Below are 25,490 nucleotides of genomic sequence, written 5' to 3'. Positions count from 1 at the left end.
CAAATGGACAACTAGTTCACTGAGTAGGTGGGACTTGTAAGTAGGTACAATCAATAAACAAATCTATTCTTCCTCCCTCACTGCTCATCCATAGTCCTTTGGAGAGGTGGATTCTTTCTTATGCTCCTTGATGAAATATAGAACAGTTGCCACCACTTTATGGTCACTCTCAGCTAATATAAACATCTTCTGGCTCCTTCTGTCCCAGGAGGAATCTAATTGAGGTAAGTAAAATACCCAGTCCCAAGTACTGGCCAAAACTCCATTTAAAATGAAAGTTTCATTTAAAATTCCTGTACCTTGGGTCAGCTTTAGCTTGGCATAACTCAGTAGGAAAAGGGGGCACATTTAGCTTCTTCTCAATTGTCCCCCTTAAACTTCTTTCCTACTCCTCAACTCCCTCTGGCTTCTGGAGGGTTTAAGATGAGTGAGTGGGGATATGAGGAAGAGAGAGGTAAATGCAAGAAAAATGGAAGTATCATCTTGTTTCATTTTCCTCTGGGCATGTCTGAAGTCTGACCCTCTCCAGCATTGACTGATGTTCGAAACAGACCTCCTTGAGATATTCTGTTGGATATTAAGATCCCTTCTGGAAATATTCAGTGGTTATGTTCCATGACACAGGCTGCCACTGTCTGGACTTAACTGTCCTTCCTCAGCCCCTGGGAACCCAGGCAATGTCCCTTAAATCCCTGCATGAGGGGCTCTTGGGCAGGTTCTGAGATGACTCCCTGTCATCTTTCTCTTCTACATGGCCCACATCTGATCCCCAAAAGCCACCTCTGGGCCTAAGTACTCATTTATCTTTGTCCCACCAATAATGTACAGGTAGCTAGTTCCTCTCTTTCTGCTCTGCTGTTTCAGACAGATCACCCGAACCTCGTATCTGTAACTTCACAGGCAGATGAGACTCACAGTACACCTTTTCCAAAACCCTGTTTCTTCTCTCAAACTCTACTTTTGGCTTCTTGGATTTCAATCCTCTTATATCCTTCATGTGAGTGCTGGCCTAAGGGCACCATCTTCGGGGGCCCCACTCAAGTGGCCTAATATTTCACTTTGGCACATGGGACTATGTTTTTGTTTGTGGCCTTTTGGAGTTTCAGCCAAAATGTAGACACAAAGAAAGGCTAATTTAAATTTTTTTTTAACGTTTATTTATTTTTGAGACAGAGAGAGACAGAGCATGAACAGGGGAGGGGCAGAGAGAGAGGGAGACACAGAATCTGAAACAGGCTCCAGGCTCTGAGCTGTCAGCACAGAGCCCGACCCGACGCGGGGCTCGAACTCACGGACCGCGAGATCATGACCTGAGCCGAAGTCGGCGGCTTAACCGACTGAGCCACCCAGGCGCCCCAAAGAAAGGCTAATTTAAAAGCCCAGTACAAACAAACAATGCTCACAATAGCCCCAGCTACAGCATATATGGGCAAGGAGAACTTCATGCAGCAGAAGAGAGACGCTGGTGGACATAAAAAGCAACCACTCAGCAGCAATACTGCAAAAATCCAAAACTGCTAAGAAGACATTTAGGAAAAGAGACATATGGGAATAGGGCTAGCTGGCATGTGTGTAGACGTAATTCAGCAAACAGGATAGAGGTTATAGATAAGATGTAAGAAACCGATGCCCCAACACATATGCAGTGAGATGTACATAATGCCCAAGTCAGAGGACGAAAGCCAATCAGGTTCATTTTCTGCAGGGAGGATGCAGTGTTGGGGGTTAAAAAGACCACTGGGCTAGGGGTGGAACAACTTAGTGCTCCAAGAGGCAGTTGGAGAAGTATTTAAGATCTTAGATTCTGTAATCAGAGGGGAAAAATAGATTTTAAATTTTAATACAACTTTATAGCTGTTTGACTTTGAACAAGTCATTTAGCTTCACTTGACCTCAGTCTTCTCATTTATACAACGTGGGCCACTCAGAGGGCCAACCTGAAGATTGGTCCAGACTCTGAGATAAAGTCTGAATTGATCCTGTTGAATTGATCCTGTTGAATTGAATTGATCCTGTTGCATCAGTAGGATGCAATTCATGAAGCAACTTCATTTTAATCATACTGCCTCTTCCAGCCCCCATGGATGGCTAGTTCTTTCCTTTCGCTTAATGGAAATTTTAAGCAAGTCCCATAACGCTTCTAGGTCCCTCAATCTCAAGAAGGATCTCATTTTAGTTATGAAATTTTCCAGTCCGGTGACATAATCAAAACTTCTAACTGTATTAGATTTAAACTTCTCACTTTTCCAACTGGGGGGTGCTTTAGACGTAGAATCCTGCAGCAGGTGGGCCTTGCTGTTTCACATGTGTCATATACCTGGAACCCAAGTCATCTAAATTCCAGGACACAAATATTAATCTGTCTCATTCCCTTGAAAACTGAGGAAGGAAAACCTCTCAATTGAGGAAGAAAGGGCATGCAACCCACAACTAAATAAATCCTTCCTGAACTCTAGACTCTAGTCTTCAAGGACATAATCACTCATACTGGCCTAACCTGGTTTAGAATATCTTAGCAGGTGCCTAGATGGTCTAGGATCCTGCTTTAGGATGTGTGGTTTTCACCAACTATTGAGAGTATCCTAGTGTTTAGGCCTCTATCAAAACTCTGTGGCAAGAGGAAGAACTCCTCCATACTCCTGCTATATCCAGCATCACACCCGACATATGAAAATACGAAGGTTCTGTGCCTGTATCCGTCTCCTTTTTACACCTGGGACCTTGGGGGGAATCACTGAATATCAGGGAGTCTAGGTTTAGAACTGGAATAATAATATCTTTCTTGTCCACTTTATAACTTTGTTGAGAAGAGCAAGAAACAAGATGGATGAACCAGTGCTTTATACACAAAAATACACAAAAATGTACCTTACTATTAAGATATGAGAATAGCATCAGAAATAGTTGACCCATTGATCTATTTTCATTCCTATCAATATACCTATAAACCTGGAAGAAGAAGCACACAGTTTCAATGACCATGAACAAAATAAAATATTATCTAATTTATACATCCTCTAGTAAACCTGAGTCTTGATTGCTATGATGTGTAGATGGAACAGAATGAATGTTTGAGGTTCCCACATCTCATAGTTCACCTCATCTCACATCCTCCCACAACCCAGAGGCCAAGAACATTTTCATTGAGAAATCAAAAATAAATGGTTTTTAAGAGTCAAACATGCTAGGGGCGCCTAGGTGACTCAGTAGGTTAAGCATCCGACTTCGGCTCAGGTCACGGTCTTGCAGTTCATGAGTTCGAGCCCTGTGTCGGGCTCTGTGCTGACAGCTCAGAGCCTGGAGCCTGCTTCGGATTCTGTGTCTCCCTCTCTCTCTCTGCCCCTCCTCTGCTCATGCCCCACCCCACCCTCTCAAAAAAAAAAAAAAAAAAAAGAGTCAAAGATGCTAAATGCACGCCAGGTAATGCCTGCTTTGCCCAACTTGCTCTTGTCCTGACCATGTAGCCCCGTGCTCAAGAAAGCAAGGCAAAGCTGGCTCCGGTGGAACAGGGCAGAGTGGCTATTGACAGAGTTGAGCATCAAACTTGGGAACCCCTCCATGTACTGGCTAGTGACCAAAAGGCGGCTTGGTGCAAGGTAGAAGGGCAATGTGGGAACTGAGGAAACTATCAGAATGCCCTTGAGATTGGAGCTATAGGGGCAAGAAGGCAATGAGCAGCAAAACAAAATAAGGATGCCAATGAGACAGTGTGTGTGTGTGTGTGTGTGTGTGTGTGCGTGTGTGAAAGGGGAGGGGGAGGATGTCTTGCTTTAGACCTGTCTTTGTTCCTGTGACTGTCCTTGATTCCATAGCCAGATACCTGCATCTTTGTAGTAAGTCCCCATTTTTCAGGCTGTCCTTATCATTCTCTGTCCATTGCAAGTATAAAAGGCAAGAAGGTAACAAGCATGGGCCCTGATAGGCTAATTCGTTCCCATGACCCTGGAGAACTGAGAATCTTCTAGCTCCATTTCCAATATGGAATTACTCATCTTACTGGGCTTGCCTTATTTCAAGCTAGCCCTGACTTTGGGGGCAGAATGTGATGCAAACCCAGTCTTCTGAACACAGTCACATGTGTCCTAGTCAAATTACCAGCTCTTCAGGCCCCAAAGCCATCCTATAAGCCTGAATTGAGTCTTTAGGCAGTCCTAAAGCTCTTAACATGGTAGGACACAATTTGGGAGTCTCTGGAGAGGTGAGCTCCTGCCTTACACTGATTGGGCAGGCACCAAAATAGCCAAGGAGTAAGCCACTCACGGCAATTCAAATAGGAAGTACTTTTGCAGTGAATATTCCTTTAGGAATTGGATCATACAAACGTTAGGAGAATAATACCAGCATGTTTTAATAAGTCACAACTCCACCACCTTAAGACAAATACAAAAGACTTGAAATCAAAGAACTGGATTCAAACTCTCACTCTGCCACTCCCAGCCGTTTGACTTTGAGTAAGTCCCTTAACTTCTAGGAGTTTCTCCCCATCCACAAAATAGAAACAATAATACCTACTGCACAGGGTTATTGTGAAGGTTAAAGGAGACATTGAACAAAATGCTGTGGCTACAGCAACAGCATCATAAGAGCACTAATAATTTCTTGAGTGCTCACTATATGCTAGGTACTGAGATAAGCACTTTATTTGCTTTATCTCATTGAATTTTCCCAATAATAACTTTATGAACTGTGCACATTTACAGGTAAGGTCACTGAAGCACACAGTGACTAAGTCACCTGCCTAAGTAACCAACATAGCTTAGGAGGGTGGCACAAAGTGCTTGCACCTTTACTTTTCCATGTTTCACCTGGAAGAAGATTCCACTTAAAGGAAATCAGGGGCACCTGGGTGGCTCAGTCGGTTAAGCGTCAGACTCTTGACTTAGACTCAGGTCATGATCTCACAGTTTGTGAGTTGGAGCCCCACATTGGGTTCTGTGCTGGCAGCACAAAGACTACTTGGGATTCTCTCTCCCTCTGTCTCTGCCCTTCCCCTGCTCGTGCTCTCTCTTTCTCTCTCAAAATAAATAAATAAACATTTAAAAAAAATTTTTAAATAGAAGAAATCAGTAGCAATTACTTACTGGGGGTTCATTGGTTCCAAGTCGCCAATATGTTGAATTACACAGTTTTTTTATTTCCTCCGGACCTTCTATATCATAATCTTTGGGATAGGCTTCTCTGTCATGGTGCCTGAGAAAATAAATTAGAATCTGTTAAGAGATAAATCTTATTTATCATGTATTGCTTTAAAAGAATTTTTTAATGATCCAATGCAAATTTACCATATTTATGATATTGCTTTAATTACAAATTCACTAGATGTGGGATATATAAAGTATTTTTCACCTCTTTTCAAGTAATGCTGAGGCTATTTTCTAAAAACAACTTAGCACATATGATAAAACTAATAATATCACAAGCACAATACTTATCCAACACAGCAATTACTCAGTGACTCCAATGAACTGAAACTTATTCAATAATGTAATTATTTACCAAAAGTAAATTAAAAAATAAGACATAGTAATAAATTAAAAAGGCAATTTGTCACATTAGAAATTTTTTCTACCATCAATTTCTTTTTTTCAAAATGAGAAAGAGCAAAGTATCTGTTATATGGATTCATAACATGTGCTTCTGGCTTTTAAAGAGAGTTTAAAGAAGGCTGACAAACATAAGCTGAAAAAACATGTGGATGGAAGAGGGAAAAATATTCCAAACATCTTGACTACAAGGGTGGATAGAAATAATAATAATGGAGGGATTGGGGAATAGGAAAGGAAAAAGGAAGTGAAATGGCCTACAGAAGAAGTATCTATTTTTGCAAAGCTTTCTTAGGTGACATAAAGGAAGCTGAACCCAAACATCCCTCAGAAGAGGCCTTGTTATTGAGGGAATACAGGGCTAAGATTATGTAAGGGACACTGAGGTACTCAAGAATTCATCCATTCATCCATCCATCCATCCATCCACCCATCCACCCATCCATCCATTCAATTGTCTATTCATTCAGGAAATATTTTAAGTACCTACTACATGCCAGGAGGGGATGCCATGGGAAACAACCCTAATGCAGTCCTTGCCTTCAGTTGCTTACAGCCAAGCAAGAAACACAGACAAACAAGAAAATTCTACAATGGGCACAGGGTTGTGGAAGCAGAACAGCATCCACTCACCTGGATGGGGCACCGAGAATCCAAGTCAGGAGGCCCTAGGCCCACCTCATCCCACTGTTTTGGGACTGGGCCCCTACACTGCATTCAAACTATACCCTTGCTTCCCCACCTCTGAGAGGAGAGCAGAGAACTGCATAGAACACAGCAGAGAGAGAGCCCAGGGTAGAGCAGCAGAGCTCAGGCATGTGAACTCTCTGCCCTCCTAACATCTGAGCATTAAATTGCAAAACACTAAAAGCATTTTGGTACCATATCAGCATTTTTAGAGAGCCTCACAGGAAACTCTCACTTAAATCCTTAGGGGGGAATATTGAACATCAAAAACCAGGAGTGAGAGAATGAATGGGGCCATGGGTTTGAGTCATTGCTCAGGTCCTAGCTGTGTGACGTTGGGCAAGTCACTTAATGTTTCTGTGCTTTCATTTCCACAGTGTAAAATGAGGACAGACGTAATACCCATGAGATTTTTGCAAAATGAAAAAAATAAAAGCAGAAGATCCTTTATTACTGTCAAGCACCATAAACACCTATGTATAGTGAATACTAATCCACCAAATTTTTGGTGTACAAGAATTGCAACTTTAGTTTTTCCATAATTGTACTTAATTTCTTTTCCAAATGCTCATATTGCCAAGATGGAAAAACCTTAATCTTGGTCAATTATGGATCCCTTCTAACTCTCAAGAGCTTGTGTGATGCTGCAATGCCAAGAATCCATTTCTGTTGTCATCATCTCTCCCTGCTGACATCCGTGGAAACCTCCTCATTCTCCTGTGGTCTTCTAGTATGGATCCACACAGATCTCTGCTCTGCCCTCCTGGTCCTGCCACATGGACTCTGTGTAGACTGGCACTCTGCCACAAGCATGCCATTTTTAGGCCACCAAGAACCTTCTTGTGTCCCTTTCCACCCAGGGTTCCTGGAAGCCAAATGCCATCCCTAAGCTGTTTGCCTGGCCCATCAAGGTTTCATGGTCCCACCACACTGGGCTTGGGAGGCACACAGAAGCCCCACAGTTCAACACCTCCAAAATCATTACCTGGGAATAGAGGGCTAGGCAGTGACAGGGCCCACCTGCTCAGGGATTTCTATAAGGTCTTAATTCCAATTTGGGGGTCCCAGAGAAACCCACATGCTCTCGGCTTCTCTGGTGCCCTCCATCTTCAGTCCATGAACTCTTCATCTCCCAAGGGACGGGGCACCCCGGCCCTTCATCTCCTCTTCCAAATCTAGGGCATCATCCTAAAACCCATCTTAAAACCCATGCTTTTGAACCCAGAAGCCAAGAACTTGGTGTTTTTATTGCTTTCCATGTCTTTCTTCCCTGAGGCAATAAAACCAGACTATTTGCCGGGGAGCATGAGAATGAAGGGGAAAAAGATAGTTAACATTTCATTGTGTGACCCTCAGTGCTCACTTCTTTACTGGTTACCACAGGCACAGTGCCCAGGGTACACGGTACCTTTAGGGTCCCACAAGAGTGTTTTAATAATTTTTTAATCATAAAATAAGAATATAATCCATCTTAGATTGTAGCCATCTTTCTACCAATGTAATCATAAACTATCATTTTTAACTTTTTTTTTAAATGGAGGAAAGGAGCCCATGAAGGCAAAGATAGTTAATGTCCATGAAAATTAGAATGCAATCCTGATTATACCACCATATATTTTAAGTTGTATTATAACTAGATTATTACAAAAGATGCAGATACGTTTACTTAACAGCAATCTCAGTACTAAAAGTCCAGCACTGAAAACACGAATCTATAATGAAAATGTTTCTGGGGAGGACTGCGCTAATGCAACTGGCATTTCCTAGGGTCTGCCAGCTGCCCGTGAATGTGGTACCCACAGCCCCCCCGTAAGTTATGAGAGATAGACAACTAAAGAAGACCTGCCCCTACTTCTCAGAGGCTGCCAGCCGAGCGAAGAGAAATATGGGTGTTTAAAAATTATAAAGAATATAGAATAGAATATAAATATAAAATATATATTTACTACATACTAAATATATTATATAATATATATAATACTATACTATATGTACTATATACTATATATACTATATACTATAGTATATACAGTATGGTATTATACCATACTATAAAATATATACAGTAAAAGTGATTAGGGTATTATAAAGGAAATGAGAGACTTAATTAATTCCCTGATTATTTTGTCAGGTGAATATTGGCTTGTGCCTCAGTTTCTCTGACATGAACTGAGAATAATACACTGAGGAAACAACTGAACCAATAGATTGAGAGTCTTAAGTGAAAAGTGACATGTCAATGCAAAATACTATTATATGTAATAATACTTTGTCTTTCTACACTATGCTTTAGTTGAGAGTTTTCAATACTTTGTTAATGCCAACTAAGCCTTACAGCATCTTTATGAGACATATGTCAAGGTATAATAGATAATAAAGGAATACACACACACACACACACACACGTTAAAATCCTGGATTGTGAGTAACTTGTTCTGCAAGTGTTCCAAAAGATGAGCAAACATTTCTAACAAACTTTAACTTGATAAACGAGCAATGTCTTGCAATATGAGTAGTACATGAGGTAGAATGTCACATAATCACAAATGAACCAATGGTTCTTCTCTCTCTCTCTCTCTCTCTCTCTCTCGCTGTCTCTCTCTCTGCACAATTGTGGGTCATCTCCCATGCTCAGATGCTTGGTCTCAGGCTGTGGTGTTGGACAGAAATCAGTGATTTTTTCAGAACATTGGAAGGTGCCCACAACTGGCATCTGACTATTGCATCAAACTGTTTGATCTCAAGCAATAGCAAGAGATTATGGAGGTGAGCTCGTCTGCAGAGGAAGAGGAGAAAAAGGTGGAGAAATCCCTCACTTCAAATGAGATCAGGAAGATGTGTAAAATATGGGAAACACCACAAAGTTTTGTAGAAAATCACCACCCAAACAAGGCTGTAGCAGAGTGAATGATGAATCTGTTTAACAACAACACTATGTCACATTTCCGTGAAATCCTCAAAAGGAGGCAAAAAAAAGTGTCATTGGATAGGTTCCTTGTTAAAGTTGCATGAAAAGCAAAAGACTCCATTGAGCCAACAGATAGCAGTGATTCCATTAGTGACAGTGAAAGTCGTCCTACATAACAACCCTCCTCTCTCTTGTCTCCCTCACACCGGCCACAAAGGTTTTCAAAAGCAAGTGCAGGTTAATTTGTTTATTTGTCTTTATATTTTGTATTTTCTTTATTATGTTGTATTATATTACAATATTGTAATCATTTTTATATGCATATTTTTAGGTTGTGAACGAATCATCTGAGTTCCCATTATTTCTTATGGGGAAATTGGCTTTGACATACAAGTGCTTTGGATTACAAGTATGTTTCCGGAACAAACTGTGCTCTCAAATGAAGACTTTACTGTATTTTAATAGCTTTGTTCTCCTTGCTACCTGCATTTATTAATGGTCACCATACAAGTGACCATAACATGTTGTTTATTGCAACAGAAATTCTTTAAGAGAAAATAATAAAATAAACAAATAACAATAAAATAAAATTTACAATGTCTCTGGAGTAGTACCTTTCAAACTTTTTGAGCACAGCCCCACTCAACCCACCCCAACCCACTTAATGCCTGAAGGCATTTTTAGTTGCTATGTCCAGATGTGGAGGGTTGTTACTGGCGTCGAGTGGCTAGAGGCCATGATGCTGGAAAACATCCTACCCTGCACAGAACAACTCCCTGTCCAACAAGGAATTACCTGGCTCAAAATGCCAAAAGTGTCAGGGTTAAGAAAGCTTTAGGGAACAGTTGTATACCAGACTCTTATATCAGTGGTTCCCAAAACCTGAATGTTTCATGGAAGAAATAACAAAACAATCCCCTAAAATCTGTAGAACCAACATAAAACTGCCAACTTTTGTTTTTGTTTTTTTTTTTTTGTTTTTTTTTCAACGTTTTTTATTTATTTTTTTGGGACAGAGAGAGACAGAGCATGAACGGGGGAGGGGCAGAGAGAGAAGGAGACACAGAATCGGAAACAGGCTCCAGGCTCCGAGCCATCAGCCCAGAGCCTGACGCGGGGCTCGAACTCACGGACCGAACTCACGGACCGCGAGATCGTGACCTGGCTGAAGTCGGATGCTTAACCGACTGCGCCACCCAGGCGCCCCCCAACTTTTGTTTTGACAGAAACATTATTTTGACAGAAAATAAAATAGCCATTGGGGCGCCTGGGTGGCTCAGTCGGTTAAGCGTCCGATTTCGGCTCAGATCATGATTTCGCGGTTTGTGAGTTCGAGCCCGCATCAGGCTCTGTGCTGACAGCTTGGGGCCTGGAGCCTGCTTCGGATTCTGTGCCTTCCTCTCTCTCTGCCCCTCTCTGTCTCTCAAAAATAAATGTTTAAAAAAGTTTTTTAATAAAATAAAATAAAATAAAATAAAATAGCCATCTATTGCCTTTAATAGGAAGACTCCTAACACTAAAGATACGTAAAAACCATCTCAGATTCCTTTAAACCAAATACTGTTAGCTATATGCAAAACTTGCTACATTGTCTTTACAGTTTGTATTATCACCTTGGATTGGTAATAAGGTCTAGTCTACTGACTGGCTTCTCCAGACATTAATTTGTCCAGACATGAATTTGACAGCAGCTGGTCAGCAGTCAGTTCAAGGTCAAAGCTGCTTGAATACAGATACTCCATGCTGCTGACTGAAGGAAGAGCTGTGTCTTCCATGCCAAGCACGCAAATACTGCTGACATTCTTGCTGGTCCACAGGGCTCTCTGCCAACATCTTCCTTGACAAGCAGCCTTCCTTCTGCTTAGGACCCTGCTCCATCAAGCCCAGAGCTGAGTGCTATGGCTATTTCGTTACATGAGTAATCTTTATGTAAGATATCCTTAATAATAAGAGATGAAACTTGCATTCTCTACCTTGTTGTGGGAGAGATAGCATGAATATGAATAGAATTGGGAATGGAGAAAGAACTGACAGGACAGGATCAGAGTTGCCAACTGTATGAAAAGGAGCTTGGAACCATGACCCTGTTGTCAAAAATGCCAGAACTGATTCAGAGGGGATTAAGGTCAATGGAATCTAGTAAGTCAAAGCTAGCACGAGCAGGTCCTGTTATGGACAAATGCCCAACATATCCAGTTGGTACATAACTTCCTACCACCAATCCTACAATCACTGGAGCCCTCTAGATCCTGAACTTTCTATCTTCTCTGGCCTAACGTGGTCCCAAGTAATGCCTTGTCAAAAGAACTTTCCGGGTCTGCTTCTGGGGTCCTTTGGGAGCTTGGGTTTCCTACCACAAAAGTTGCATGATTCCACATCAAATCAGATCTGTTAGCGTCCCCTGAGTAAACACATACAACTCCTCCCGTGAGTTGTAGAAAAGACTCAAGTCGGAGAACACTCAGGCAAGGACCTGCAGTTCTCAGGCTGCTCCAAGCCAGAGTGGTTCAGCTCCCAGTGGAGGACAGGGTGGGGTTAGGCCATAGGATTCTCCATGCAGGAAAGGAAACCAACCCATACTCTAGTGGACCAAATGACATTCAAGTTATACTGAAGTTTACTCTCACTTTCTGGGGTCCCATGTCTATGTGGGGTATGCAATAAAACCTTTATCACTGCTCCACCTTTCGCATTTTTTCTTTATAACTGTTCATTAATGAATCTGCCTTCTCATTACACTAAGAGTATTTTAAATGGCAGGGATTATTCTTTGTTCATTTTCATAATCTCAGTACCTAGCATAGTCTAATACATTATAAATGCTCATTAAATCTTACATGATTGATTGATTGAATGTTCTTACATTGTGCTACTGTCACCTTAATATAAATGTTGAAAGCAGAGGCTTTCAAATGTGTCCATAAAAATAAAGAGCATCCTGGCTCACTCTGCAAAAGCACACAGAAAGGAGTGATTATGCATATAGAGATGCTAGTCCTTTGCAACAAAAACTTGTCTCTAGAGGAATTATAAATCTCCTTGCTGAATGGGAAAGCTCTCAACATACATATGCATAACTCTGATTGCAATGGGGGTGTGAATCTAAGCGATATCTGACCTGAGAACAATGAAAGTCCTAGCTGTTCTAGCTTCTCGTTACTTGACAAGAGACACCTTTTCTTTGTGAATTTCAAAGATGTTAAAAATGTTTAGTTAAGACTCCAGATGGTAGAATATATTAATTTTAAATTTTAGAATTATTAATGTAGTTCACAACTATGCTGTCAGTTATTGTATTTTCTGATTTAAATCTAACCCACAAGAGAAGAGAAAGACCTTTTCTATTAGGTTTTATAAACATCTGCTATCTAGAACTTTAAAAGAAAATTACCCCAGAGAGTCAGCTATATTTCCTGACACCTTAAAAGCGTAAAACCAGCAGAATCAAAGGCTACAAAGAAACATTTGACAATGCTCTTTAAAGATTTCATGGGAAAATGATTTACGTGCCAAGGTAGTGTTATTTGGTAGCACACTCATCAAACTGACAAATGAAGACTTTTAGATATATCTGCAGAGTCATAAAGGAAATCTTGTGTCCTTGGGAGAAATGATGACATTTCAAACTTATGAAGAGGGATTCTGGTTTTCAGTGTGTCTCATGCCATATGTGATTTGTGCATCTATAACCTGAAACCAGAATTTGAAGCCTAAACTGCACTCAAAAGACAATGACTTGATAAAGGCAGATAAGTGAAGTCATTTTCTTCACTCGACATATATTGAGTGGCATGTAAATAAGACCCTTCATTATTATGAATTTTCTTTCATAAAATCTTCAGAAACAGGAGGCCCTATGGAGAATATTGAGAGGAAACAAAAAGGAGTCTAGTAGTGGGAGCCTGTGTCTAAACAGTTTAAATGTTAAATAAATGTTGTCAGTCTGACTAACTGCCAAACAATGACTTTGAAAACAGATGAAAGGACATGTAGTAGACAGAGTGACACTGTAATTGATGATCCCACCTGGAACACTTTCAGAGGGAAATGAGGTACTAAGTCCACAGGGAGGGGTGGAAACCAGGTCTTTCCCGGTCAAACCAGGATCAGGACATTCCATTACTCCATGTTTCGACAATCAGATCTCAATGATCTTCAAATCCTAGGATGCTTTTCGGGGTTTCTTTGATCCTGACCTCCAGAATCAACTTATATTGACTGAATAAAGACACTCTGGAAGGTGGAAGAGTAAGACTAAAGAGAGACAGAGTTTTTCAAGTGTACTATAGACTGGTAATTACAATAGTCCAAAGAGAACCTTGACTATATATCTTACACGAATGGCATGAAGACCAGTTTGCTTCCCTGCAAAACAAAAAGCAAACACCTGATCACCTGTGTAAGCTCCTTCCCTACAGTCTTAATATTGCTGGTTTAAATAATTTGAGTTAACTGTTCTAGAATAACATCAAAAGGTTATATTATGTGAGCTTACAGCCCATTTTAATGCACACTTCTGTGAACCCATGAGCAAGGCATATTGCCTTGGTATTACAAGGTTCTTTGGTTTCAAAGCAATTCATTTCATTTACATGAGAAACAAATGAATAAGCCTTTCTTCATAAATAGAATCTAAAGTTTATTCTTCCATTATGAACATAGTTATACAAATAAGCATTTTCCCCATGTCTTCCCAGAAATCATTCAAAAGCAGCCAAGGAAGTGGAAAAATTAAAAGCAAACTAAATTTTTGGCAAAGTCAGAAGTTATAATCCCCAGATCACATTGTGTGCAAGGACTCTCATAAGCAGCCAAGATCCAGTCAAAGACAAGTGGAAGCAAAGAATGTGTCAAAGACAAGTGGAAGAAGTAGAGACAAGAGACTGTAGTGAGAAATCTCAGTAATGAGATTGGCCAGAGGTGGGAACTCTTGGAGTGACAGCCAAATGATATTTCCATAGTTATGCAAACAAATTCACAATGGAAACAATGGCAAATGCTAGATAAAATACATAGTTTTTAAATTTCAACACATTAAACGGATTTAAGAGCTGAAAATCCAGTGGGGGAATTTCCAGGCCAATTTTTGGATGAAAGCCTGTAACCAAAGGGTTAAGTAGAATTTCAAAACACTAAATCTGCTGATGCCCTTGAGGTGTTTGCCAACACTGCACATGAGCAACAATCTCAGGTTTGGAAGGACAAAACTCTGGCCCTAGAGCCCACCTAGGAGGGGAGTTTTATAAGAAAGTCTTTCATATGTGATAGACATTGTGCTTGCTAGTATAATTTCTCTTTCTTTCCTGGGAACACAAGAGGTTAAAATTCTCAGCTCTCTTGCAGTTAGTGGCGCCATTTGATTAGTACTGGATAATAAAATAAATTTTAGCTGAAGTAACAGATGTCATTTCTTTGACAGTGAAGGCTCTTTTAACAATTCTCAACTCTTTCTTCCCCTGCCGGAGCAGTCCATGACTTCCTAGATGATAGAGCCTAAATCATCCTGAATTGCAGAGTATCTATGTGGAGGAGCGCCTACTCCCCACCAACAACCTACAGTCAACTTTGTGAGAGCAAGAAGTAAACCTTTATGTGCTTAAGCTACTGAGATTTGCAGGGCTGTTATCACGGATTAAGTTTAGCCTATTCTAACACAGAAATCAGTACCAAAAGTGGGTGGGTGTTATTGTAACAAAAATCTAAAATATATGGCATTGGAAAAGCCAGGCAAAGACAATAGGTAACTGATATTGCAGGCTGGAAAGGCAAAACAATTCAAAGCCCCAGTAGATAAAGAGTCAACTCATGTACCTAGAACAGCCAGAGAAAGAGATTGGGATAAAGTTTGTTAATTCTGTGTGTGAACTGTGATTGCTTTTTGCCAAGGTATTTATAAAAGAGAGAGAGGTAAATTCAGAAAGTTGGCTGATTTACAAGAAGATAAGGGAAATGAGAGATTCCCAAAATTTGGGACCTGAAAAGTTGGAAGAGTCAGCAACTTTTAGATTTCAAACAGTAAGAGAGAAAACTGAGAAAGATCTTTTCGAGACAAAGTTCTATCAAAGCTGAGTTTCACAGCAATGTTCACCCCATTGTTAGACACTCCCAATGAATTAAGTTGTATTTAAACAAACATCTGCCTAAGGAGATAGCCATGCAGAAATTCCCAGGGCTTCTGATTTCTGTAACTACAGCAGTCTCAAAGTGATAATCGAGATATTATGAGGAGAAAAAATACGGAAATATAGCAGAATTCTGACTAGAAAGAATTGTGAGGTTATTAGCAGTTGGAACTATCTGGATTCAAACAAAAATACTGGTGAAGTTCTTAAAAATTGTTCTTCCAAATAAGCCAGGAGTCTGCACTTAAAATCCTTTAAAATATCCTTAGGCTCCCAAACTTTTGGAAATAGGAAATGAACGGAGAAAGGCAAACAGCTCACAGAAGAGCATAGTTTACAACATCCATTGCAGGTGCGGTCAAGGAGAATAATAGAAAAGATCACACACTGAGCACAGCCAAAGACCACAGAGAACAATGGGAAAGGGAACCTGCTTTCAGAAAGCAGAATTGGATCTAACAGAATCAGAATCTAACAAAGAACATTCCTGGCACCAATGGGCTCTCAAACAATGCGTACCTGACAGGATTTAAGAATGACTGTGGACAAATGACATTTCTGTCACTTCTGTCCTTCCTCTTTCTGACCAAGAGTGCTTATTCCAGTTATCTGTCCATGTCCTGCCATTATGTATTGGGAGAAAAAATTTGTCTTTTTGCTTTATAGGTTTTTGAAGCAAGTAGAGCTACAGCTAGATTTCATGGAGAGACAATAGCATAACATGTGGAGATCTTGAACTTTTGACCTGCAACTGGGTAGAGTTTGGGTCATTATCCTTGCATAAATAACTGAATACTGTATATGGAAAGAGTGAAGCCAATTTTTGGTGTCCTGCCTGAACACAACACATGTAACTTTTACAAAAATCAAGAACAAATATTTTTATGTTTGAAAGATATAAATGACAATGCAATAAAACACACAGTGTGTACAGCATGCTCTTGGTTTTGGGGGTAGATTCCCGTGATTCATCGCTTACATACAACACCCAGTGCTCATCCCAACAGGTGCCCTCCTCAATACCCATCACCCACCCTCCCCTCCCTCCCACCCCCCATCAACCCTCAGTTTATTCTCAGTTTCTAAAAGTCTCTTATGGTTTGGCTCTCTCCCTCTCTAACTTTTTTTTTTCCTTCCCCTCCCCCATGGTCTTCTGTTAAGTTTCCCAAGATCCACATATAAGTGAAAACATATGGTATCGTCTTTCTCCGTATGACTTATTTCACTTAGCATAACACTCTCCAGTTCCATCCACGTTGCTGCAAATGGCATGATTTCATTCTTTCTCATTGCCAAGTAGTATTCCATTGTATATATAAACCACATCTTCTTTATCCATTCATCAGCTGATAGACATTTAGGCTCTTTCCACAATTTGGCTATTGTTGAAAGGGCTGCTATAAACATTAGGGTACATGTGTCCCTATGAATCAGCACTCCTGTATCCTTTGGACAAATTCCTAGCAGCGCTATTGCTGGGTCATAGGGTATTTCTATTTTTAATTTTTAAAAGGAACCTCCATAGTGTTTTCCAGAATGGCTGCACCAGTTTGCATTCCCACCAACAGTGCAAGTGGATTCCCATTTCTCCACATCGACACCAGCATCTGTTGTTTCCTGAGTTGTTAATTTTAGCCACTCTGATTGGTGTGAGGTGGTATCTCAGTGTGGTTTTGATTTGTATTTCCCTGATGATGAGTGATGTTGAGCATCTTTTCGTATGTCTGTTGGCCATCTGGGTGTCTTCTTTGGAAAAGGGTCTATTCATGTCCTCTGCCCATTTCTTCACTGGATTATATGTTTTTCAGGTGTTGAGTTTGATAAGTCCTTTACAGATTTTTGATACTAACACTTTATCTGATATGTTATTTGCAAGTATCTTCTTCCATTCCATCGGTTGCCTTTTAGTTTTGTTGATTGTTTCCTTTGCAGTGCAGAAACTTTTTATCTTGGTGAGGCCCCAACAGTTCATTTTTGCTTTTAATTCCCTTAACTTTGGAGATGTGTTGAGTAAGAAATTGCTTCGGTTGAGGCAAAGAGGTTGTTGCCTGTTTTCTCCTCAATTTCCTGTCTCACATTTAGGTCTTTCATCCATTTTGAGTTTATTTTTGGCATGGTGTAAGAAGGTGGTCTAGTTTCATTCTTCTGCATGTTGCTGTCCAATTCTCCCAGCACCATTTGCTAAAGAGACTGTCTTTTTTCCATTGGATATTCTTTCCTGCTTTGTCAAAGATTAGTTGGCCATACATTTGTGTGTCCAATTCTGGGTTTTCCATTCTATCCCACTGGTCTATGTGTCTGTTTTTCTGCCAATACCATACTGTCTTGATGATTACAGCTTTGTAGTAGAGGCTAAAGTCTGGGATTGTGATGCCTCCCGCTTTGGTTTTCTTTTTCAAAATTACTTTGGCTATTCTCAAAGCTAGAACAAACAATCCTAAAATTTGCATGGAATTACAAAAGACCCTGAGTAACACATTTTAAAAGAGATCCTTCTTCAATCCGAAAATATTTAAACACTTTATCAAACTACTCTTGAATCAAAGATCAATACAAACTTAAATTGCTGAATTTCTAAAAAATACCAATAAATTGAAATATCACTTACAAGAAGCCATAGGATATAGCTATACCAGTAGACAGAAAAAATTTCTAAGCTTTAAGTACTTATATCAAGAAAAATGAAATGAATATAAGTAAAACATCTAATTCAAAAACATAGAAATAGAACAAGCAAGCCAAAAGAAACCAGAACGTACAATAATTCAAGATAAAAAAAGCAGATAAAAGCAGAATTAAATATTTTAGAAAACAGAATAAACAAGTAAGCAAAATGGACAAACATCTAATAATCAAGAAAAAGGGTAGGGGAGATATAAACAAAATAGAGTGATATAATATCCACATTATGGAATATTATTAGGCAATAAAAAGAAATGGAGTATTGATGCATGCTACAACATGGATAAAACTTGAAAACATTATGCCAAGTAAAAAAAAAGAAAGCCAGTCACATAGAACCGTATATTATTTTATTCCATTCATATCAAATGTTCAGAATTGGCAAATCTATACAGACAGAAAGTAGATTAGTGGTTTCTAGGGCTTGAGGATTGGTGAGGGCAGGGGGAGTGGATTCAGGAGTAACAGATAAAAGGAACAAGATTTCTTTTGATGTTAATCAAAATGTTCTCAAGTCAATTGCTTTGATAGATGTTCAACTAGGTGAATATACTAAAGGTCACTGAATTACACAATTTAAAAGGTTGATATGTATAGTGTGTGAGTTATATCTTAATAAGGTTGTTAAAATAGGATATAGCCATCAAAATAGAAGAAAAAATTTTAAAGCATTAAAGACTACTTTCCATAACTCTATGCAAATATATTTGGAAAGCTAGATAGCACTCGTAACTTTCTAAGAAAAGCAATTTACCAAAATTGTCCTCAGTAGAGACAGAAAGTCTAAATAGACAATTCTCAAATAAAGAATAGAGAATGCTGTCAAAGAAAAAAAGAGTTGTCTGCCAAACAGGACCAGGCTTGGATGATTTTATTATAGAAGGAAATTTCTTATCTGTATCTTAATGTCTAGAAGAATGTTTGACTTGCCTTGATGTCCTCAAGTGTCAGAGGTACAAAGGTATGGATAAGGTCAATAGGACCTACAGTGGATCATGCTACTTACATTCACTACACTCACTTTGACATAAGTGTAAAACAACCACAGGCAGCCTTTCCAAATTATTTATACTTATTATAAGATGGTTTAACACACACAAATACAATTTAAAAAACCCGTGCAATATATTAGGTTAGATCACATTAGATCTCTCTAATAAATCACACAATACATATACTTCTATTGAGGTCTAGATAGAAGGCCACAATATGTTCATCTCTAGATTGCCTGCATGAAATTTTGGTTGCTTTGCTGGCATGCACCTCTACACTGAGAGTAGGTGCCACTAAGTTCTGAAAGTTCAGGATTCTTAGACAGTAATGAGTAGAGGATTCCTTTTCTGTGATGGTCACACACCATGGAGTTTTTCTGTTCATACCCTTGTTATGAATGGCCATATGTAAATTAGCTGACCTGAATGTGTTGGCCGTAGATATATATTAGCTCTGTTGTCCCCACTCATCTGGCTGTAAGTATGGATATGTAACTTAGGCATCACATAAATAGATGGTTAAATGCTATTAAGATGCTATGACCATTCCTAAAACTAAGAGTCACAATTCTTGGAGCACCTGGGTGGCTCTGTCGGTTGAGCGTCCAACTTCGGCTCAGGTCATGATCTCACAGTTCACGAGTTTGAGCTCCACGTCAGGCTCTGTGCTGACAGCTCAGAGACTGGAGCCTGCTTCGGATTTTGTGTCTCCCTCTCTCTTTGTCCCTCCCCTGCTCACACTCTGTCTTTCTCTGTCTCTGATTCAAAAATAAATAAACATTAAAAAAAATTTAAGAGTCATAATTCTTGTAATCACACAGTTTACATTACTAGATACTGATAATTACACAATAAAAAATGTCCACACCTATTACCAAACACTCTAGTGGAAGGGGTAGTAATGCTCTCCACTGAAAACTAGCTAACATGCCACCTTTAGTTTTCCATGTGAGCCCCTAGGAGTTAGGATGACCTCCTCTAGAAAGCTCTACCTGGTCCAAAAGACCTAAGTGCTCCTCTCGAATGTTCCCAGAACACTCTGCTTACCCTACTCCTAGCACATAACACAGTGCATAGTACTTGCCTGGTCAGCCTTGCCCACTCCTGTCACATAGTAATCTTGACCTAACTGCCAAATCTCAGACCCAGCAGAGTGCCTGCAACATAGCAGTGGTTTAATAAATATATTTTTAAAACAAATGATATTTTAAACAAAAACAGAGCTATTTAGAAATAAAAACATTTTTTAAGTGATTTTTTTTTTTTTTTCAAAAGCTCATTTAACGCTTCTGGTTCCTGGTTGAGCATCTCAGTATTTTTCCAAATGTTTAAAAAATTCTGACAAGTCATTCATACATTTTAATTTCAAAATCTTCTTCCTACCACTTTCTATAAAAGAAAGCTAAATTCTTTGCAATAAGTAAGTGATATTATGTTAATTCTTCCGTTTGATTGAACCTAGAACAATCTGATTGGGGATCTAACATCTTACCAAAGAAACATATTATAATTCTTCTGCCAATTAATGGTTAATGCATCAAAACTTAGTTAAGTCAAAATAAAGAAATGTAATATGTGACTAATAATTAAAATGTAATTTTATTTGAAAATTAAATAAAGAAAACAGTAGAAAATATTAGTATCTAAAAAAACCCAGTAATATAATATTCAAATCTATTCAGAGTAAAGTTTTCAAAGCATTGTAAAAATATATTTATCTAATGTCTTCACAATATTTCTTTTTACATTACATCTTTTCACATTACATCTAAGATCAAGTTTTTAAAAGCGTATTGTGTAGGTGCTGGTTGAGTAGGGTGGTGGAAAGTTTAAAGTCAAAATAACAGCTAATGTAGGAAATCCCTAATATATTAGTGCATATTTTCTAAACTTTTGCTATAAAATGGGGTGTTTGGAACATGGAATTCATTCTCCACTACAGTACCTCTCTATAGGATATAGTAGATACAGTAGATATCTTAGGATAGAATGGGATATAGTAGATACTTATGGAATTTTCAGCTCAGCACTCCTTTCTCCTAGTATATTCATCTTGTTCCATTGTTACTGGAGAGCTGCCATATTTCCACCTAACCTTGCCTATTCAGATGACCCCACAGAGATATGTGGTCCAAGACAGGATATCTAACCTGGCATTTTTGTATTCAATACTGAAAACACATTAAAATCAACTTTTTATTGTAGGATAAAGATACATCAGATATAAATTCCAGAACTGCGGCAGCCATGTTTTCCATAGTTTTCAATGATAAGATGAAGCAAGTACACAAAGAGGAGGAGAGAGGAGAAACTAAATGAGACCTGGTTGCATTTGCATCTTTTATTACAGTTGTTCTTAAGGTGGAGCTGCACCCTTGTCCTCCTTACCTGGTAATCAACCATTTCATGACTGTAACCAGCCGATTCATTCTCTTGCTTCCTTAGGCTAGCGCAAGCTGAGTATTTGTCACTTGCAACCAAAAGAAGTCTAAGCAGTACACACAGACAATAGTACTGACACGTGACTTCCCTGGCCAACTCAGAGAAGTTTATCTAATAATACTAGTTCTAGTGCTGTTAAAAACCTTGAACCCTGAGCCTGAGTATCACAGTGTCCATAGACTGAATCTCACCTTATCAAAATGTTACTGGACCCCAAATTCTTCTTACTTCCTCCCTCATTCCCCACACCCTTACCTAGAAAGGGATCATCAGTAAGAGAAAGAAAGTTTAGTGGAAAAGTATTTGTGACTGTCTGTGAGAGGAAAGACTTCAGCAGCATTATGATGTAGAGTGGCCTTTGGTGGCTCCTGTGGCCCAGGTGGGAGATGGTCCCGAGAGTAAGTAGAAGGTTGGTTCAGAGGGACTTGTCTACAGCAATGATCTTTCCTAATCTAAGTGCACCCATATGTGGAAATGCCCATTCCATCATACTCTGCCTTACAAGGATCCATCTTGTAAGCAAAACTTGCAAGACATTTTACTTTGGCCGCCAATTAAGTTAAGCAAAACCTCACATAAAGGTCAAGGCACAACAATCCTACAACCACCGGTGTTCAGGAAGAGAACTCGATTGGAATTTCATGAAAGAGAGCAGCACTGAAAGAAAAATTCAGTCAGGGCAAAAGGATACAGTGTGTCCTAGATTTCATCTTAAAAATAGAAAATAAGGTGCTTCTCCCCAAAACTACTACATTGAAGATCATTTGTGGGTATGTGCGTATGTTGAGGAATAAGAATGTAGGACTAGATTAAAAATAACTGTGGCGTAGGAGCTACCATTATAGAACAGAGACAAGAATGAAAGGCTGGTTAAACCGAATGAATGTGAATAACATCATCCTTTTTACCCAACATAAAACTAGCAATTAAAAAGATATTTTAAAAAGACTCATAATAAACCATGAAGAGTGACTCAGACTCTAAAAGAGATGAAACACTGTGTCTACATTCTGATCATTTAGAGAATGTCTGCTTCAGGGAAAAGCTGCAGCAAATGACATCAAAATTTTAAAAGTAATTTTACTTTATTCTTATTATGCAGATAATACATGTTCATTGTGGGAAATGTAGAAGTGGCAAAGAGGAAAAAAGAAAAAGACAAATAATCCATAAATGTACCTACCATCCAGCAATAAGTATTTTGTGTTCTATGGTGAATGTTCTTTCAATCTCTTTTCAAAGCATATAGACCTACACTTTTAACAAAGGAATTCATTACATCCTGTTTTTTTTTCACTTACTCATAGCGGGATTATATTTTCAAATATTCATCTTTTCACTTTTCTTTGTTTACCTCTGTAAAATACCTTTGCTCTAATAAATTAAAGGCATCCACATTTGTCTTGGGAAGATTTAGGATTGTTTTGGCAGGAATATGAAGGAAAATGAAGCATGCTGATTAACTTCTGAATAACCAAATGGAATTTTTGAGTCATAAGTGAGGTATTATTTTTCTTGAAAGTCAGTCACTGTGGAGAAATAAAAGGTCTACATGTCTCAAGCTTCTATTAACATGACCCAGGAGCTCCCAAACATGGCTCAGATAGGGTGACCTTCTAATTTAGGTTTTAAAGCAGATCATTTGAGAAAGTGAAGAAAAACACTTTTAATAATTCTCAGGCCAATGGGAATAAACTCTCCTGGGCAGAGCACAGCACGCACACACCGTCTCCAAGGGGCATTTGACGGAAGCTGTCAGAGCGCCAGCTGCGGGGAGCCATGTTGAGGGATGACATGCCCCTAGCACAGTGGCTATGGGGTGACCAGCCTAAGTCAGGGGCTTGGGAAGGAGAAGCATGACAGGGGGATCCGTAGAGCCAGCAGGAGCCAAAGTGGAACTAAGACTGTAAGCAGAGACATCCAGTCCTCCACAAAGTCTATTGGCCACAAACTCACCAGGAGCAGGGTCAGAAGTTGAACAAAGGAGGATGTGAGCAACAACAAGGACCCACACATAGATCTGGGGGCCCCTCTCCCCACCTCCAAAATAACACACCATCTCAGTCCCTCACACACACAGATCCACTGGGGAAAGGAGAGGAGAGGACGAAGGACTCAGAAATGGTGGGCACTGTTCTGAAAGAGACAATTTTAACTTAAAACAAGCTGTTTAAACTTGAAGAGACCGAGATGCTCTTTAGTTGGCAAGTTTGAATTTTTTCCTAGTAACTAACAATTGAAAAGCCATCAGGATCAATTTTTGAAAATAAATTTTATATATGCATCTGAGTTGTGTGCAAATTTCTAGTTCTGCTATCTACTTGATGGTGAATATATTTCATGTCATTGGTCTACTATAATGCCATCTCAAATGGTCACATGATATTATAATTTAGAATTGTTTTTTTAAGCAGGAGTTAAGAAATAAAAATATCTCTTTAAAGTGTGAATTCGTTTGTCTCTATATAAACTCAATTTCTTCTTAGTACCTGTCAGTCCCTGATAAGTTAAGCACCGCAACTAGTAAGAGTACAAGTTGAGCTCTATTTTAAATTCTTCACCATTCAAATCAGAAGAGGAGTACATTATATCCCTCGAAGCTCACTTACATAGAGGTGACCAAACATACTTCAGTGTCATCCTATTACATCAGGATCGTGGCTGTGAAAATGGATTCTGGCTTTATTATGAGTTTGTGCTATCCTGTAGACTGTTTACCTCCAGGCATTTTTACAGCATAAAATAGAGGGTCCCATCCCAGTGCCTTTTGGGTTTCTGTGTGTGTTCATTCTGCCCGCTCATTTGTTCATTTCTTTGATGAATGTTAACTGAGCATCTGCGGTGTCTTTACGCCTTGTCCTGAGGTTTGCTCTTCTCACCTCTCATTATTGGCCAAAAAAAAAAAAAAAAAAAAAAGCCTCTCTAAAGGCTCTTCTCTCTTCTCTCCAAAGTCTATGCTGGAGGGAGGAGGGGGATGCTGGCTAGAGGAGGTCTGTGTAACTCTAGCATGGCCCTGAGTCATGTGAAGAACTCCAAATACTTCCAGGTTAGTCCCTAAGAAAGTCACTGGTTAAGTACAGGTGGAATGATACAGCAAATTAGAAAAAACAGCTCTATTTTCTTCAGAAGGACACTAATGATATCTAGCTGCCTTGAAACTAGGTTCTCCCCTGATTGTGGAGTACCTTAACTGTACCCTGTTCAGACGACACAATAGAGTGTGAGTCTGAAGAGCATCACAGAAGGCTCTTTCTTTCCCCAATCCAAATGATTTTCCATAGAAATCTGTAAAACTATGAAGTTCCCTACCCCACAATTATCACTTCATTTTATTTTTCATCCTTCTTTTCCTTTCTCTTTCTGTTTTCTTCCTACTATGGGGAGGGAGGTGAGGAAATGGAAGAGTAAACTGCACAGGCTCTTTACCTAGGGCTTAGGCAGGGGAGAAAAGTAATTGAAATTACATATACATAAAATTAACCTGAGGTCTTAAAACTCTAGGTGTCACCATGGAGACCAGAGCATGAACTGTCTCCATGGAGACTCAAATGATTTTTTAGACTTTAAATTATCATCACTTATTACCTGATGTCGATTTGGGCAATGAAGAGATGGGTTAAAATACATAACAATATAAGAAGCAGCCTCACACCAGAGAATTTTCATTAAGGGCAAATCTAGTTGTTCTGGCTCTTAGTATTCCATCATTCCAATGAGTGGGAAGATATCCCAAGAGAAGATTTCCCCTCAGCTCGGAATTCTCATGGAGCCATCTGATGATACAGCTCCACATATGCTACATGAATGAATAGAGAAAAATAATTTCTAGGAAAGGTCTCTGTGACACAGAAGCATCAGTGTGATGCAGGTGATATGCTGTGTCCATCACTCCAGCTCCAAGGAGGATACGGTGCCGAGGCAATGTCTTATTCTAGTAACGGACCATAGATTCTTTTAACAACCATGCTGGGTATATCACTTCGCCAGGTCTAGTGTATACAGATGGTTTTCAGACAGACTTGTATTACAAGCGACAAAAAACAGAAACACAGGAATCATGCAAATGTTTAAGCTATATAAGAGGTAAAGCAGAATTTTTCCCAGTTACAGATTC

At 39.4% G+C, this 25,490-nt stretch overlaps 1 protein-coding gene across 6 annotated transcripts in view; it reads right to left on the bottom strand.

Moving 5' to 3' along the window:
- The window catches only part of CFAP95 (cilia and flagella associated protein 95), a 78,599-nt gene that overhangs the window by 49,430 nt on the left and 3,679 nt on the right, over positions 1-25,490 (bottom strand). For all 6 annotated transcript variants that reach the window (XM_078436035.2, XM_078436036.2, XM_060610095.3 and 3 more), the window contains exon 2: positions 5,082-5,190. In XM_078436035.2, coding sequence (XP_078292161.1) covers positions 5,082-5,190 — 109 coding nt within the window. The remainder of the gene's footprint in view (positions 1-5,081; positions 5,191-25,490) is intronic.

The sequence above is a fragment of the Panthera onca genome, chromosome D4 (assembly GCF_046562875.1).
Source record: "Panthera onca isolate mPanOnc1 chromosome D4, mPanOnc1 haplotype 2, whole genome shotgun sequence".
NCBI classification, from domain to species: Eukaryota; Metazoa; Chordata; class Mammalia; order Carnivora; family Felidae; genus Panthera; species Panthera onca.
The sequence above is the reverse complement of the archived record's forward strand: the minus strand, read 5'-3'. Positions and strand labels throughout refer to the sequence as shown.